The sequence below is a fragment of the Doryrhamphus excisus genome, chromosome 1 (assembly GCF_030265055.1).
Source record: "Doryrhamphus excisus isolate RoL2022-K1 chromosome 1, RoL_Dexc_1.0, whole genome shotgun sequence".
Taxonomy (NCBI): domain Eukaryota; kingdom Metazoa; phylum Chordata; class Actinopteri; order Syngnathiformes; family Syngnathidae; genus Doryrhamphus; species Doryrhamphus excisus.
Genome location: NC_080466.1, coordinates 41,605,208 through 41,623,431, shown reverse-complemented (window position 1 = coordinate 41,623,431; position 18,224 = coordinate 41,605,208). Strand labels below are relative to the sequence as shown.

Below are 18,224 nucleotides of genomic sequence, written 5' to 3'. Positions count from 1 at the left end.
TGCATGTGTTTACGCTACAAAATAGTTGCTGCCATTAATGTGCTATTTTTGACAGCCCTAGTGAAAGTGCATTATGTCAGAAAAAGATACATAATCCATCAAAAAAGACCTGTTAAGCTGTGTTAAATTCCCAACAGATCTGGTCCATTTAATGTTTGAGTTTTTTGGTCTAATAAAGCATTCTTCCATTTAACATCCAACCATTCCAGTTTAAGTTAAATAAGTTGACGATGCTGTGTGTCAAAGCACAGTACTGTAACAGCAAGGCGATTGTTTCATGGCTAGACGGCGCCTCTTACTGGCTTACTATTGCTCGGGAGCCTTGCAAGCCACATTCCCGTGAATAATTTCAAAGCTGTGTGATCCCTTAAGTGACTTTGCGGCAACAATCATCCAAAAACTGAGGCGACGTGGTAAAGGCAATTAAGGTATAAGTTTAATATTTTTAAGAATGCATATACAAAGAACAAAGACTTTAGACAAGAGCATTTGGTTTTCCACCAAAACAACTACAGGTTATGATGCTGACTTATAGGCTGGAAGCCAACGCTAAGCCGGCAGTAAAAGAAAAGCCAACCAAATCTTTACTCAACAGTCTGTCTGCCGTTAAGAGGTTTTATTGGGCAAAACCACTCAAGTGGGTCTTCTTGCTATGCACCGGCAGGTATAAATTTAAATGTTTTATATTATTAAAGAGAAGGGAGGACAACAAATGTAAATATCACAAACAAAAAGAATAAAAAGAAAGATTTTGGTAAAACAACCGGAGCCTACATACATAAGACGTGTGCCACCCGACAGTGTAGCTCATCTGTTGGGCCGCATGCTCCACTCCACGGTCACAGCAGGTTACGGTGGAGTGGACACGTTACCTTTAATAGTCACATTTTTGTTTGCCGACATGTACGCTGTAAAGACGTGTAGCGAGCCTCGCGTTTGAATTGGTGCGGCGCTCCTTTAAAGAATATGGAGCATACGTTGAACCAGGATGCTTGGTCCCAGGAAAAGCATAGCGGACGACACTTTTGCCTAACACTGTTCGGGTTCCCTGCGTTTGAGGGGGTCATTTCACGTGGCAAACAATTCAACTTTGACGACTCCTCCCTGAATGAGCCATGACTCTTCAATGTGAACCGGAGAGGAGGAATGGCAACATATTTAAAGAAATTCAACTTCGGCATGGCTGCGTTGGTTAACTTAGTGGTTATACGTGTGGAGCGTTGTGTGTTTGAGGGTGCAATTCCATTATCATTTCCCTCATGTGCTAGCGACAACTAAGGAGGACCGGGGCGGGGCTTGTATTAAGAAACTCCACAATGGCTGCATTAGAAGAGCAGATCAGGCCTCAACACCGACTGCATTTAGATCAATCTATTTACAGGCTCATCAACTTTAATTCCACATATGCGTAGTAAAGCTTGGTATCAGAACCCCCGCTGCTAATCTGTTGGCCAGAGCAGGCTCATCTTCTACCCTCGGTGATCCAATTTAAGGGAGACGATTCTTATTGCAAGAGAAAAATGTGGAACATATGCTATCGTCTTTGTGGTCATCCCCTGGCTGGACAAAGCAGTCTATCAACAGGAAATGTTTCGGAAGGGTGGCTGGGGTGGGGTACGTGTAAGATGTGTGTTTTTACGTGTGACGTGTGTATGCTTTGAAAGGAAGAAGCTTCTCATAGCAGCACGCATCTGCGCTTCTTCTTGGGCTCTGGGGGCTCCAATGCAGCCAATATCGCCTCATCAAACACATTCTTTAGGCCTTTCTGTGAACAAAAACAAACACACAGGCTAAATAAGGGGGAAGTGCAAACATGCGGAGGTCAAACAAAAGTAAATTAAGTCAGGGTGAAAATAGCATGGTATTTTTGGATGGGTGTGCAGCTGATCAGAAAAAAATAGAAAGCGTCAGTGAAACCAGAAGTGACAACACATTACAGAACAAACAAAGAAAACAAAACATACAAAAAAAAAAACAAAACAAAAAAAAAAAAAGAGTAGGATCAATTCTGACTTATTGATCCAGAGTGCTACAGTAATCCCTCGTGTATGGCGGTTAATTGGTTCCGGACCCGAATGTGATAAGTCAATTTCCCCTCAGTATATGTTTTAATATCTTTGTAGCCAGACCACAGAAAACCTGTTATGGCCTTCTAAACATAGTTTTTAACATTAGAGCCCTCTAAAAACAAACTAGCACCCCTATAGTCACCTTGAGACTAATTTTGCCAAATACAGTTGATTGCTTGTTTGGGGGGCAGAGTGGTGGGTGGACAGGAAGTGATGTTGGGGATTCAGAGTTGAGTTTTAGCTTGGCGTGGGTTACGGTCACCAACAATGGCCTGTGTTTTTATTAGGGATTATTGAGCCTGTTGTGAGATAATTAAAACCTGCAATGAAAGCCTGTCATTGCCACAATCAAGCACTTGGTGTTACATTGCAGTAACATGACTGGTACTTTGTGACCAGTGTTGAATACTACATATCATTCAGAGTCTTCTGAATGCCTTATATATTTGTATGAGTTATTTTTGCCATTTTTTTTTATTTAGTCATTTGTTAATTTAATTTAAATGATTGGTTCATGTAAATAAAATATAGGCTTCATTCTAAATTATGGAGTGAAGCCATAAAATTTAAACCGCTAATAGGCGAGGGACAACTGTAAGCGTTCTTCCTTGAATACATTTTGACGTGAATAGGGAGTCAAGTGCACAGACAAAATCAAGGTTTGACAGAAGAAAGAAAAAAAATAGTGCATATGTCCTGTGTCGTGTGTCATGTTTCATGTGAGCAACCAATCAAAAATTGACTTTGGCGACAACAATCCTCCATTGTGGTTTCACTGCACAGTGCTGCAGTCCGGACCAGTCAACTAGAGACATAGTGATCCACAGTTTTTCCCACCTCCAATCCGATCCTGATACCTGAATTTGGATATCTACCGATACAATTGTGATACTGCTTTGATATGTTCACTGTCAACTACAGGCAATTGCAATCCAACCAGAGATCGTGTATGGCTTCATCATGTCAAGTAGTAGTCAAGTAGCATTGGAAAAAAGATGGGAGCCGCCGGAGAAAATGTAGCTCACATATGCTTTATTCATTTTTATAATATTCTTTATATTGGAATAATTTGCATGCGCCTCATATTTTCAACAATTAAGAGCCGAGGTCAACAATTTATTAATGTCTATGTATGAATACCACCTATACTGAACTACTTTTCCTTTTTTTTCTCCACCATGTGCTTGAACAAAACATAACAAAATGATAACATAATTTTATGACCTCTTCCTTAAAATACATCACTTGCAAAATCAACATAATGCAGGACTGCATATGTGTCATTGTTATCCTTAAAAGTAAATAACATGTGATATATATTAAAATGTCATTGTTTCTGCCTTCCTCAGGTACTGTATAGGACAATGTAATACTCCCTGAAGGTGCCCTTCCTGGAAACCGGTACCAGGGATTCAGTATCTCTTTGCAGAAAAAAACTGAATCAAACTGTATTCAAAATTGTATTATAATTAACATAAAAATCATAACAAATGAGACCATTCTCAATACAGGCTGATTTTGCTTACTAAATGAAACAATGTGATATTGGCATCATGTTACCACTATTTGTTAAATACTATGACAAAAAAATGTTAAAGCTTTGTTCATGTAAAAAAAAAAAAAGATATGTAACAATGAGCAGCATCAGCAACACACTTATTTAAAAAATACAGCATTTCCTTTGGCTTTGCATCTCTGGTGGCTCGAGGGCAGCAAGGATAGCTTCATCAAATACATTCTTCAGCCCTCGCTACAAAGAAAGGACAGCATGGCGGGAGTGGGAAGACAACAACATCATCAGCACAGCAAAAACAGGAAGATGTGAAAGTAGAGAAGAGAAAGAAATGTGGCGGAGGGTGAAACAGGGTAGTGGGGGTGAATTTCGGAGCATACGTGCAGAATAAGTGCAAATATGTTGACCGTCCGGGTTCACTCCGAAGGAAGCATTAATAAAAAGGAGATGAGGCCCAAGGGCTGAGACGACGTAACGGGAAAAAGGAAATGACATCAGCAAAGGGGAAGGAGGGTGATAAGAAGGAAGGAGCAGATGTGGGTGGCAGCTCTATCAACACTATTGTTCTCTGCCCGAGTCTGTTCTCCATAATCAGGGCCAGAAATCACTGTGTCCACTATCAGTGTATGTAAACAAACAATAGCGTAGGTGTGAATCAGAGACTCATACGCGTATAAACCGGGGAGGTGATGTGTTCCCAAACAGGAGGCTTTAGCAAAGGAAGAGGGTTTGGAATTGGCTTTTGTCGCGAGACAGAAATTGGTATGCATCTGTACCGTACTGAAAAACCTGATTAGGGACACGCGCACCGCATCCATATTGTACACAGGGCCAAGGGGTGGGACAGACACACATGCACTTCTTTACTCCGGGTCCCGAGGTTGGTCCATGCAATTTCAAACATGTATGTACAGTAGATGTTACCTGTGTAAGGGCTGAGCACTCCACGTATTTCACAGCCTTGAGGTCTCTTGCCAGCTTCTCCGCCGTCTCTGGAGTAATAGGTTTCTGCTTGTTCTTCGCCAGCTTCTCTATTGTGGAGGGGTCATCTCGCAAGTCGATCTGGGTGCCAACTAACAGGAAAGGGGTCTTTGGACAATGGTGGGTGATTTCCGGAACCCACTGGACACACAAGGACACAATTACTTATCCAAATGAGAACCATTTTCTTTTTATACATAGACACCAATAAACAAAAATGGATGAAAATATGTGTTGCTAGTATTAGGGGAAGCTCAGGAATTCAAAAATGAACATACATGCTAAAATAAAGCACCTATTGAGCACAGCTGGCATACACTGTAGCTAAAAACATCCCCATTGCATTTGACCTAGTTAAAAGACCAAGAAAAGTACACTCACCTTTTCTTTAACATTTTCAAATGACGAGGGGGACACAACGGAGAAACACACAAGGAAGACATCTGTCTGGGGATAACTCAGAGGTCGTAACCTGTCGTAGTCTTCCTGACCTAGAGAAACAACATACAATCGTGTTTAGAACACAATGTCCGGTCATCCACCTTCCAGCCTTGATACAAATGACACGAGTGTGATGGATAGGAACATAAAAACATAATGGAAGCTAGCGGGGTTAGCTTAGTTTAGCAGAGCATGCTAGTGCTCTGTGTGTGTTTTGCCGCTTGTTAATGCAAAGGAGCATTTTACAATGTCGGCTGGCGTCACACAAATTCTGAGTCAAATAAGGACAAGAGGAAGACTTATTCTTGGTACTAGTTTGTCTTAACCAGCAACACACACACCACACTTTCAGCCTTCAAAATAAGAGCACTCTTCGCCACATATTATAACCAAAATAAGGGTGTCAAAAAAATATCCGATATTAATACACAATACAATTGGAATTGTTTTCTTTAACCACAATACATTACAGTTTGTTCAGGATTTTATAATACAAATGCAAAGTCTGATTAAATACATACCTGCAGTATCAAACAATCCCAGAGTATAGGGCTCGCCTCCAATCATTACAGTTACGGCATAATTATCGAACACCTACAAAACACATGATCAAAATGTTAGCCATGTTAATTCTTACTACAGACACTAAATGATACCATATACTTTTGACATTTTGGCAAAGCAGCAGTCTACTTATTGGCTAAAATGGTGGACATACAGGTCAAGAGAGCCAAGAGCAACGGGATAAAGCATGTCAAGGAACTTGGGACATACAATGGCACACTTTATACACACATGAATTTCAAATAAATACTTACTGTAGGTACATATTCAGAGGGAAACTTGTTTGTGGTGTAAGAGATGAGCAGGCAGGTTTTACCCACCGCACCATCCCCAACTACGACACACTTAATGGTCTGCATATCGCTCTTGTACAGGGTTCACTATTCATTCAACACCTAAAAGAGGAAGAGAATAAAAGGTTAGCTTATTTATTATTATAATAATAAATATACTCAATATTGTGTATGGCTCGTTACAAGTCATCTGGAAAGGCAAAGAAAGCAGTCCTGAACGACTCCCAGACTTCATCAAGATCCCAGCCTCCTCCTTCATCTAACCTCAAACATGCTCGTAATGATCATGTCTGCTGGGCCGGCTTCCAAAATCCTGGAGCATCTTGACCTTCTTTACCGTCAGGAACTTTGATGTGGAGGCTGAAGTACGAGACTGAGTGCCATTCTGCTGAAGAATTTGCCCCCTCTTGTGATATGGAAGGTAAAGAGATAACCACTCAACCGTGTTGCTTCTGCCAAAGCCCACAGCTTGCAGAAAGATCAGAGAGTGGAAAAGTGGCAGAACGTTGATTTTTCTAATGAATCATTCATCAAACCGCATTCCAATCAGTCAAGTTTGGTGGAGGAACACCATGGCGAGGAGTATGAAGAATCAACAAATTCTTGATGCCTGTTACCTTCCTCATCACAAATGAGGGCAAATTCTGTCAATGTGTGAGCCAATTATATCTGTGGAAAGCCCAATGTCTGCACGTCTGGCTGCTTTGCATCGTCATACATCCCACAGGTCCCATGTGCTTTGAGTCAAGACGCCACTGAGGCTGCCGTGGCCAAGGTGCCCTCGAGCACAGGACAACTATAGTGTGTGACGAATTGTGTTTGTTAGCTATGATGGGATAAATACAAGTACTTGTGCAGAAGTGTAACTCCACAGAAATGGTGGAGTTGTTCGGAATCACTCTCTCTCATCCTCGAGGTATCCTGAACTCATACAGCTTGAATTTTGAATAAATCTAAAAACCCCTTTACATTGCAGGAACTTCCCCATGTAACTGCGTGGGCTTGGACTGCTAGAACAAAATGGGAGTTTCCGCTCATTTTTCAGTGATATAGACAAAAATTTGCACATGCACCACATCGTCGACTGTATTGCTATTGCGCCTCCACAGTTCCATTTCACAATATTTCATAATAGAAAGCAAAGAAAGACTCCGCACCCACCGCTCTCAATTAATGTGATCACTCTTCCACACATGACACAGCGAGCAGATAAGAAATTGGAATGAGGCAATCATATACAAGACAGAAAGGACATGCTGTCGTGTAAATAACATAAAGCTATTTACTTTAATAAAAGAACAAGGTATAGACCTGATCTATATGACACCATTCCTTAGTTCTGTTGTGATCTAGTGCTATAGAACATCTAAATTAACACAAAGCAACATATGGAAAAACTTTTCCAGGAAAAAAGGGAGCGGGACACACGTGTCAAGCCCTCGCAGGACATGGAGGGATCGACCCCAGCGGCCGCATGACTTCATTCCCAGGCCGGGTGGAGGACGCAAGATGAAGAAGGAATTTAGGAAAATGACATTTTAAATCAAATTTACACCTGTATCGTTTTGTGACTCGGTTAAATCAAGTGTGTATGTTTTCGTTTTGCTTTCCTTAAATTAATGTTACAACTTCCTCTTGTCGTTGACTAAATCTTGTGTACCGTGTCATCTCATGAGTTGGGTGTCGAGTTGGAGATGAAGAAAAACACTCAGCAACCCGCTGAGGCTGGAAGATTGTTGAAAATTGTTGAAGAAGTTCATTTTTCTGGTCGATTAATGTATTTAATTGTCATCCCACATTTTAATATCATGAGATTTTGTGACTCCCCTGCAGAATCTGTGTCACTAGCCATCATAAATTTGTGATCGGTGTTGACATATGACTTATTTATATTTCTATCCTGGGTTAGTGGGTACGCAGTGAAAACACACTCCTGCGCGCTCTCAGCACAGAGATGCACAAACGGACAGCAAAATTGCCATGATAGAAATAGAATATTAACAAATGTGCAGACAAATTTACTAAAAGTCACCCCCCAGAGTCCCGGCTTAAGATATGGGTCTAAAACAATGTCAAGCGGTCTCGATCTGCTTGTTTGGGGCGTACTAGAGGTTAGAATGATTGTGTTCACACTGAACCAAACCTACTATATTAGTCGGCTGTATGCACCGAAGTTTTTCTTGAACTAAACCAAAAATCACCAGTGTGAAGTACTTTTTAAGGCAAGCCATTTTAAAGCCAGGGGGTCCCATTTGCAAACCTGTACGAGAGATATGTTTGAATGAACTTGTAATTTAGTAACGCCTGCACTGTTGTCATTTCCAAAGTCACCTTAGCACTGCGGGTACCACAGAGCATTATTTATATAATGAAATTAAAGATTTGCCATCGACGCCCCCCAGTTGCACAAGCAACGCAACAATTAGCGCACATCTGGCAATGTCCTACCGTTGCCGCAAAATATCTGACACGCCGTCAAAAGAACATAAAATTTTATGGCACAGCTACCGTTAGCCTTTCGGCACAAACTGATGTATTTCGGTCACATCGCTGGCGTCAGTCTGGCCCCGTTTCCCGTCGGCTGTAGCCCACTTAGAATAGCTTCAAACTAACGACACAATTACTAATTGTACCTTATTGCTATATTGTCACCTTAACGACGTTATCATTTCACGATTACAATCAGACAACCTGGCTAATGTATAGAACTGCGAAAGCCACATAGGGAGGATGATTAGCAGCTTCTCCAGCAAGGCGAGCCATTGCCCGGCTTCTACCCGAATCTGTACACATCCCCATTATCATCCAAGCTCGTTGCAAATCAAGTACTTTCGACAGATTGCTTTGTTTTATTTCCATTACAAGCTAAAGCAATGTTTTGGTCGATAGTAGCAAAGAGAAGACACAAATTAGCTTGCTAGCAGTGACTGAGCTAACCTCAAAAGGAAGCTGGCGATGTAGGGCAGGTCGTCATTCTTTCACAGAAATCCAACAAACAACCGTGGTTATCCGCGATATATAATCAAACCAACAAGCAATAATTTATACATGTATAAATAGTGTTTTCCTTACCGTAGCTGATATTTGTGTCTTTACGTCGGGCGTTGGCAGCTCCGCACTAGGGGCTTCCCAGTCAACCGAACAGGGACACTCGGGTTTACGCAGTACTGTACTACGTAATTACGTGGTTTTAGTTCATTCCAAGCAGGATCTTTATCAAACTATTGGGAAATTCAACTATATGCATTTTGTTTGTCAGTGCGTTGGGTATTCTATTGTGTCACATTTTCTTTTCAATTAAACGCAAAATAAGTTAGTAATAAGTCAGAAAACACAAAGCATTTGTATTTCCAGTAGTGGTTTCACGATCGTGGAAAACAACCCCACAGTGAATTGCATAGGGTATTGCTGTATGTTGCTTTTAATTGTTTAGGTTTTGGTATTTGCAATGATGTGTTTGACCTACATAAATTCAATGTATTACACCTGTCTGCCGCTAGATGGCAATGCAATCCTATGACCCACATTCTTATGCAAAAGTCAGAAGAGATTTTTGGGGGCTCAAAACATTTATTTTCAAAATAAAAACATGTTGCAGGAATTGACAATTTCAATAATTGCGCTCAGCAAACAAAGGAAGAGAAAAAAGTAGAGAAAAAAATAATCGTATGCATGATCTATGAATGGTTGGTTTGTTGACGTCTGCGCCATCTCAGTTGGACACGCTCTGCAGCAAGGTGATGTTGTCCCCTTTCAACATGATCCTTCCTGTAAGACAAAAATGTCACAGTCCTTGTAATGTGGATATACCGTGTAACTTGTGTCTCAATTGTTAGTACTGATGTCATTGTATTTGTTTAGGACAAATGTACAGGTGCAGTTGATCAAATTTCTCAAATTGTTTGTGTTGTTTTTAATGGCAGATGTGCACAAACTACAGTTAAATCATTTTTTTTAAATATAGATCTAAAAAGTGTGACAACTGCAACACAAGACCATGAAGAATACTCTTACCCAGCGGCTTTCTGCTCCGTGTCTTCATGTGGACCTCTTCTGAATCGTCAAGAACCAAGTTCATGTACTCATCAAATCCCTAAAGGCAAAGATAGAACATTCGACGTGAAATGCCTTTAATTGAGTAAGTTACTGCACCAGAAGAAGCGCAAAGAATCAACATCACCGGTACTTCAATACAAAAGGGGGAAAAAAGCTCCAGTATTCAGTGCATCCTGACTATTGACAAATGAGGCAACGAATAAACTAATCAAGTGTGCAAATCCACTTATGACTAAGGATCACATTAAGGTTTAAAAAACAGAGTACATGCCTGACATAAGTTTAAAAAAAAAAAACCTTCAGTGGTTGCATTTTTCCACACAACCTTGTGTGCTGACGTTCTATGCAAATATGTTCTCTGCATTCTAAGTATTTTACAATAATAATCAAACTCCCTACAAAAATGTTCATTTGTCACATGGATACTGCTAGAAAGCTGCAGAAATTCCCGGTTTCTTGTAGTTTTATGAAAAAAAATCTTAATTGTGATGGACATTGTTTTGGTGGGTGTTTGCTGGGATAAATATGCATAAAAAAAAGTTAAAGTTCACAATACAGCCGTCCCTCGCGGCTCGAACATCACTCTGTCATCGCTCCCAGTATTTCAAACAATTAATCAATACATTATCGCTGTTTTGTGGTTGCTATTAGTAAAGAAAAAATACCTATAAAATACATATGATGACTACAGTGACTATATGTGTGTTATTTCATATCTAGGTGGCTCTAGTAATGTTTAAAACTAAGTATTTAGAAGATGGTAAACAGATTTTCTATGCCATCACTACAAATATATTCCTTTAATAAAGGAAACCTACTTCGCCAAAATTCACTCATTGCGTTCCAGCCTGGAACCAATTGACCGTGATAAACACTGGATTCCTCCAAGTCTGCTTCATAACAGGGGTGTTAAATAAGGATTGAATGAACAATTATTACAAAATAAAAAGAAATGGTCCTGTAAGCACGGCACATGCAAAAATGCCATGTATTCCAAACTCAATAGGACTAAATGAAATTATTTTTTCAGCACTTTAAAATGGATAATGCATAGCAATTAAAACAACACAACTATAATATTAAATAAATAATTGTACTTGTAATTGTTTACTTACGATGATACAGCCCTCTATTCTGATGTTGACCTGTTCATACAGCCACACCTGGATCCTTGAGCGCTGTGAATTACAAAGAGAACATTGAAACCTCAACACAAGCCATCAACAGTGAAGAAGAAAGGCTCAAGTTTAACACTTACATTTTGGAGATACCTGAAGATTAGGTTCTGATGGACGTGGTCAAGGAAATTATTCGCAAGCACACCGATACAACTCAAAAAGTGAAATTATCGGTCCACAGAAACAAGCACCCCACCCCGACATAGACAATACGCTAATATAGCAATAAAGGCAACTGAACTGCAATTACCTCCCAATTTTCATCGTTACATCTTCATTCATTCATTCATTCATTCATTGCACGTTCATTGAATGCGCATTTTAACAGACTCATATGCATTTTTTGCAGGAAAATATTCGATCGGCTAACATTAGCTACAATAAAATGAAAGGTTTAGCTAGCTGCTAAAGCGAACGGGTCGAGTTCCGCGTCGTTTTTTCACTGAAAAAGGATACAATGGGCTGCACCATAACCTTCTGGACTTTCTGTCCTTGTCCTCTATACGCCATCCTTTCGCCGCACGATGAAACTTTGATGTAGTCCTTGTACAAAGCAACAAAACGAAATTCCCACGTTGTCGGACTAGCCTCAAAACCGGACTTCCGTTTGCTTGTAGTGGCGGTAAAAGTGCCTCAGAAATTACAACAGCGCCCCGACTGGTAGGAGGCCGTTACTGCGTCAACATACAAATAGTGTGGCAATCTTAATTTTATTTTCTCTTGTTTTTTTTAAATAATTGTTCTGTGGATGGTAGATTTAAATAAATACACGCAATTTCATCATTTGCAGAACTTATTTGAAGTATTTTCTATTCACTCACGTTTGAAATGTGACACCAGTCAAGATAAAAAAGATTTCTAACCTCCAAGAGACATGCCAGCATTGTCAACATTAAGCCTGCAGATGGTGCTGTTGTACAGTTACTTTGATCAGAAAACACCATCATGTTCTTAGTAGTTCTTAAATATCTGGCTTCCTTTTCTTGCAATCTTTTTTTTGTCTTCACTCATTTCCCTCACAGGATGAATAATAATACATCTTTATCAGTAATATGAATTACAATAACTTACAACACAGGCCTGCCCTCGTTATTTGTAGAAAGTGTGCCACAAGTGTGATGGAAATTATCTTCTGAGGACAGACAAGCGCCTGCAAGTGCAAGGAAAGAAATGAAGTAAGGCTTTGGTGTCTTCTTTCAGGCTTTATGGAAGCGCATGTCCCTCATCAGGCATGCTTGTTAAGTGCCGGATGATGAGAGACACTGAAGCACTGATGGTTATTTTTATGGAAAAATTGTGTTATGTCACTATGAGAAAAAAGTTATTGCATGGTTAATTGCACAGTTATCGTACAGGACATTTGGAGCAGTTTTTACAGTCTGACGGCTGCAGGAAGGAAAGACCAGCGATATCTCTCCTTCACACACTTTGGATGTATCAGCGTGTCACTAATGGAGCTCCTTCGTGGAGTGAGTCTTTGTCCATCATGGAGGAACATAGATGGGCCGGTAAATTGAGAGCTTTGCCTTCCGGCTAAGTTCTCTCTTGTCCGTATTTCCGTTAGTCACGTCATAAACTGAGAGGTGGTACCTGCGGCATCAAGTCAAGTCAAGTTTATTTATATAGCCCTTAATTACAAAAGAGCCTCAAAGGGCTTAACATGATCAGAACCATGTATAGAACATGGATGGATGGTTCGATCATAAAATGAATGAAAACATCTTCTTGCAAGTACGCTGGTGGATTATCCTAAAAATAGACGACAAGTCATGTCCAAGCAGGATATTTTGTTTTGTGTCTTTTCTAATATCCACGCCTGTCTTTCCTACCTTCACTTCCCTCACCTAACCCCGCCAAAGGAACTGCCCGGGTTAGCTAAACCTCCTCTCGACATCACTTCCTGTTCCTGTTTGTGATTGTTCGGCGAGAGAGGGAAGGCAGACGGGATGGGGAAAGAGGGTGGGGGGGCATGTTCTTTGTTCTCCTGTCTGTTTCACCTGCTTGACCTTCACCTGACAAACCTGACCCCCGGCAGGCCTGCCAGACTCTGCTTCCTGTTGCACCGACTGACAGGATATTCATTCAGCGCAGTTACTTCCAGCGGTGGAGCTCTGCCAGCATCATGCCACCTTCTGAAGAGCGGGTATCAGACAGTTGGAGTTATTTGTAGGTTAGCCGGTGCCACTTTACAATAAGCAAAACTAAAAATAAAACAGTTCACACTTTCACAGTTCATTCAATGGCCTCTTTCTGGGATTTGCTGGTGCGAGTTCTTATCTTGTTTTAACAGCAGCGGCGAAATGCACATTTATTTTCCCTCCAATTAACACGGCCCGTAATACGCAGGTCTGATAAGAGTTTTTTGTAACAAATAGTGTTTGTGGAACGAAGGAAATGTGCAGGCATTTGTCATTGTGAGGTTGTTTGCAACAAAAGGATCTGATCAACACGTCAGGCAAAGCCGTACCAAAGAGGGGAAATGTGTTTAAGGGGAAGGACGGGTGGTAAGTCACACCCATTTTGTTTTCATATAGCTACAGTGTATGTCACTATTCAATGAAAAAAAGTAAATACCGCCTCCTACCTGACAGCTCTAAACGCAGCATCCTTCTACTAATATATTGGTCAGTATGACCTCTCTAACTTTATCTCCAAAGCCTCTAACATGTAATGTTCCTCGGATGTACTCCTTCCTGATCCTATCCATCCTGGTCACTCTCAATGAGAACATTAGCATCCTCATCTCTGCTACCTCCATTCCTGCTTTCTGTCTTTTCCTCAGTGGCAATGTCTCTACACCAGGGGTCGGGAACCTTTTTGGCTAAAAGAGCCATGAAGACCAGATATTTTAAAATGTGTATCTGTGAGAGCCATATACATTTTTTTAAACATTGAATGCAATAAAATGTGTGCATTTTTATGTAAGACCAACAGTTTTTGATATAATGGGCTCTAATTACGTAGACCAGGCACACTACCCCACGCCAATGGGGTGTGGCCAGCACACTTTCGTGAACAGCGCAGTGTCTAATAATAAATCAAATACTTGTTGCCATTAATACAACTTCTGCTGTTGCATAGTTTTGAACCGTATTCAGTATATTTCATTCTTTTGGCCATCTTCACCAGAAGGCTTGGTTCTGCAGCTTTAGCTATTTGACTAAAGGAGGAAAGTTTACATTTACATGTTTTTTTGACATCTCAATGACCGAGGTAGACTACAGCATTACCCAGTAATACTCAAGTTTTGGTGTTTGACCTGGAAAATATCATCAGGAAAGATAGATATGGTCGGCCGTATTGCAGTAGAAAATAGATGGACGGATTAAAATGCATAAGAAAGTTGTTGAATTTGAATATTATTTTTAATAGTCATTTCTGTCATGGTTTACTTTAAAATGTTAGCAAAAATACATTTTTATTGTGGTAAGAAATGCTTGAGAGCCAGATACAGTCATCAAAAGAGCCCTACCTGGCTCCCGAGCCATAGGTTCCCTACCTCTGCTCTAGACCAAACAACATTCATGATCAAAAGTTTAAGACTATCGCTCAAAAAAATTACAAAAAACTCTTCAAACCAGAACAAAGAAGGTTCTCGGAAGGACTCACTAATGAGTAGCTCCACCGTTAACCGTTAATCACTTCAAGAAATTGGGTTTCTAAGAGGCTATTGGGAACATCGTTCCAAGTGGTGAAGCTTCAGGAAGGGTATCAACTGTCTGGAAGTGATGTGCGTTTTTTATAAACTTCTCTTGCCATCAATGCCCAAATGTTCTATATGATATTTCAAGTCCTTGTGAACAAAGACGAGGGCCCTCAGTCATGAGGGATGCCCGCCGCAACATCTGCATGTAACTGACCACCGTTTGACGACCCCGCACCACCTGAAACGCCAGAGATCCGCTGAATGAAAAAGCACCCCAGATCACGATGGATCCCCCTCTGCTGTACCGGGTAGAAAACATCTCAGGTGGGTTCGCCTTGTCATGCCAATAATGTTGGAAGCCATCTGGAAAAGAAAAGGTTTCTCCACCTTTCAATGTCCCGTGTTTGATGTTCCCTGGCAAAGTCGGGCAGTTTTGCGGTGTTGAAGGGCCTACATTGAGGACCACCCCTTGTATTTTTTTGGGTCTACCACTTGACTTTTTTGTGATGCAATGCTCAGGATTATTGCGTCCAACCTCAGCAGCAATCGCACACTGCAAGATTTGAACCAAATTGTTTTAATAACGGGCGGCACGGTGGTCTAGGGGTTAGCGCGCAGACCTCACAGCTAGGAGACCAGGGTTCAATCCCACCCTCGGGCATCTCTGTGTGGAGTTTGCATGTTCTCCCCGTGCATGCGTGGGTTTTCTCCGGGTACTCCGGTTTCCTCCCACATTCCAAAAACATGCTAGGTTAATTGGCGACTCCAAATTGTCCATAGGTATGAATGTGAGTGTGAATGGTTGTTTGTCTATATGTGCCCTGCGATTGGCTGGCGACCAGTCCAGGGTGTACCCTGCCTCTCGCCCGAAGACAGCTGGGATAGGCTCCAGCACCCCCCGCGACCCTCGTGAGGAAAAGCGGTAGAAAATGAATGAATGAATGTTTTAATAGCCAAATGTAAGCACGGCACATGCAAAAATGTCATGACAAAATAAATCATAAACTACACCTGTATTCCAAACTCATTAGGACTAAATGAAATTATTTTTTCAGCACTTTAAAATGTATAGTGCACAGCAATTGATTGCAACATGGCAAAACCCTTGGGAGTCTACAGGCTCGGGGTGTCTTACATTCGCTTGCAAGACAACTCAACCATATTACTGTAATTAATGGTAATTGTAATGATTGTAATTGTTTACTTACGATGATACAGCCCTCTATTCTGTAAGATAAGTCATTGAGAATTTGTCAAATTCCACATGTCAGTATTGTACATGTACATGTATGGTAGCATGTCTTCCAGGCTTCTAGATGGGAATGCAAAAAGTGTATCTTCATTGACATATTGCAGCCAAGCGCTTTGTAGGACTTCAGGAGGTTTGACATCAGCTGCTTATAATTATCTGCCTTTTCGTTTCCAAGAAACTCTAATTCAAGACTCGATTTCTGCTACCGTTCATGGAATTTCTCTACATGCGTTTTGTCCACTTCCAAGAAAGAGATTCCTGCAAATAAAAACAAAACATTTCATGTCAAATGCTAGACTTATTAAAATGAATGTGCAAACAGGTTGCTGGTAGACACACTGTACATTCCGATAAACTACAGTTAATGCCTTATTTTGTATGAATTTCCTATTTTGACTCAATACTGTATATGGGAAACAATCAAAAAGGTGACGTGCGCACATATTTTCGCAATATGTGATTTATAGATTCCACCTTGAGGAGAACACCTTGAGGTGCGTTACGCCCTTATTAGTGTAACAGCATTATTGGTGTACTAACAACGACACTGAATACAAACTCTCACATGTCAATGTTGAAAAGCTGCACATTCATTTAGTCAAAGAGATTTATTAAACGTAATTTACTGGATGCTCCTCTTTGTGAAAACCAGTGAATAATCTTTGCCACACTGAGCTTCTGTTGAATAATTGCACGGTGTGTCCACCACCACTTTCCCACTGGCAGCTCCCTGTGTCGGACAGGCTCCAGTTGCCCCGCACAGATGGACAGTGTCAACAATAGTTGCACGGCCGGTGGACAATAGCGAAAAGCATAATAGGTCTGCTTTAATAATGTAGTTGGCAGGGCCGAAAGTGGCTGGGTGCATTCGCTGAAGTTCATTCAGACAATAAGTGAAGGCAGAATAACTGTGTTTATCTGGGCTCAATTATGCACAACTCTTTGGCAAGTACAGCTTTAATGCGATGATGTAACAATGTTGCCTTTTTGTTCCTTTAGACCAACGGGATACATTAGCACGGAAGAGCTTTTTGTAAACGTATATGTAGCTTTTGTAATGCTTGCTTTTCAATCCTTTTCAGTTCAGAGCAAATTTTAGACTGGATTTGACATGAAGCTGGAAAAATGGTGAAACATTGAACTGCACCAGTGAGCCCGAAAATGCCTATTTTTCGAGTAACTAGTCCAAATTTATGTGACTTAATCAGTTCCTCATTAGTTCCTCAGTAACTACTCTAAATGTATCTGACTCAGTCATTAGTTCCTCAGTAACTACTCTAAATGTATCCAACTTAGTAATTAATTCGTCATTAGTTCCTCAGTAACTACTCTAAATGTATCTGACTTAGTCATTAATTCCTCATTAGTTCCTCAGTAACTAGTCCAAATTTATGTGACTTAATCTGTTCCTCATTAGTTCCCCAGTAACTACTCTAAATGTACCTGACATAGTCAAATTCCTCGTTAGTTCCTCAGTAACTACTCTAAATGTATCTGACTCAGTCATGAATTCTTCAGTAACTACTCTAAATGTATCCGACATAGTCATTAATTCCTCATCAGTTCCTCAGTAACTAGTCCAAATTTATATGACTTAATCCGTTCCTCATTAGTTCCCCAGTAACTACTTTAAATGTACCTGACTTGGTCATTAATTCTTCATTAGTTCCTCAGTAACTACTCTGAATGTATCTGACTCAGTCATTACTTCCTCAGTAACTACTCTAAATGTATCCGACTTAGTCATTAATTCCTCATTAGTTCCTCAGTAACTAGTCCAAGCTTATGTGACTTAATCAGTTCTTCATTAGTTCCCCAATAACTACTCTAAATGTACCTGACTTAGCCATTAATTCCTCATTAGTTCCTCAGTAACTACTCTAAATATATCCGACATAGTCATTAATTTTTCATTAGTTCCGCAGTAACTACTCTAAATGTATCTGACATAGTCATTAATTCCTCATTAGTTCCTTGGTAACTACTCTAAATGTATCTGACATAGTCATTAATTCCTCATTAGTTCCTTGGTAACTACTCTAAATGTATCTGACATAGTCATTAATTCCTCATTAGTTCCTCAGTAACTACTCTAAATGTATCTGACTTAGTCATTAATTCCTCATTAGTTCCTCAGTAACTAGTCCAAATTTATGTGACTTAATCTGTTCCTCATTAGTTCCCCAGTAACTACTCTAAATGTACCTGACTTAGTCAAATTCCTTGTTAGT

The 18,224-nt window shown here is 40.4% G+C and overlaps 2 protein-coding genes across 4 annotated transcripts; both read right to left on the bottom strand.

Moving 5' to 3' along the window:
• Positions 1-418: 418 nt before the first annotated feature.
• On the bottom strand, positions 419-9,085 carry LOC131101274 (cell division control protein 42 homolog). Of its 3 annotated transcripts, none has more exons than XM_058046227.1 (6): positions 8,934-9,084; positions 5,823-5,963; positions 5,526-5,598; positions 4,945-5,054; positions 4,507-4,704; positions 419-1,765 (listed from the first exon to the last, which is right to left on the bottom strand). In XM_058046227.1, the coding sequence occupies exons 2-6, from the start codon at positions 5,925-5,927 to the stop codon at positions 1,676-1,678; spliced, it is 576 nt and encodes a 191-aa protein (XP_057902210.1). In that variant the 5' UTR covers positions 5,928-5,963; positions 8,934-9,084; the 3' UTR covers positions 419-1,675. The 3 variants fall into 3 exon arrangements, with proteins under 3 accessions (XP_057902210.1, XP_057902390.1, XP_057902297.1); XM_058046407.1 differs by lacking the exon at positions 8,934-9,084 and adding an exon at positions 8,799-8,931; XM_058046314.1 differs by lacking the exon at positions 419-1,765 and adding an exon at positions 1,781-3,819 and having other exon boundaries at positions 8,934-9,085.
• Positions 9,086-9,411: 326 nt separating this feature from the next.
• Positions 9,412-11,722, bottom strand: snrpe (small nuclear ribonucleoprotein polypeptide E). Its single transcript, XM_058046542.1, has 5 exons — positions 11,552-11,722; positions 11,176-11,202; positions 11,033-11,095; positions 9,876-9,954; positions 9,412-9,629 (listed from the first exon to the last, which is right to left on the bottom strand). Exons 1-5 carry the CDS (start codon positions 11,603-11,605, stop codon positions 9,574-9,576), a joined length of 279 nt encoding a protein of 92 aa, XP_057902525.1. The 5' UTR covers positions 11,606-11,722; the 3' UTR covers positions 9,412-9,573.
• Positions 11,723-18,224: the final 6,502 nt, after the last annotated feature.

Excerpts from the sequence above, each read along its gene's own strand:
- LOC131101274 (XM_058046314.1), bottom strand. The coding sequence starts at position 5,927 with ATGCAGACCATTAAGTGTGTCGTAGTTGGGGATGGTGCGGTGGGTAAA. Across the intron at positions 5,599-5,822 it reads CCTCTGAATATGTACCTACA|GTGTTCGATAATTATGCCGT; the intron begins GTAAGTATTTAT and ends TGTGTTTTGTAG. Across the intron at positions 3,820-4,506 it reads AGTGCTCAGCCCTTACACAG|CGAGGGCTGAAGAATGTATT; the intron begins GTAACATCTACT and ends CTTTCTTTGTAG.
- snrpe (XM_058046542.1), bottom strand. The coding sequence starts at position 11,605 with ATGGCGTATAGAGGACAAGGACAGAAAGTCCAGAAGGTTATGGTGCAG. Across the intron at positions 11,096-11,175 it reads TCTTCAGGTATCTCCAAAAT|CGCTCAAGGATCCAGGTGTG; the intron begins GTAAGTGTTAAA and ends TGTAATTCACAG. Across the intron at positions 9,630-9,875 it reads ACGGAGCAGAAAGCCGCTGG|GAAGGATCATGTTGAAAGGG; the intron begins GTAAGAGTATTC and ends TTTGTCTTACAG.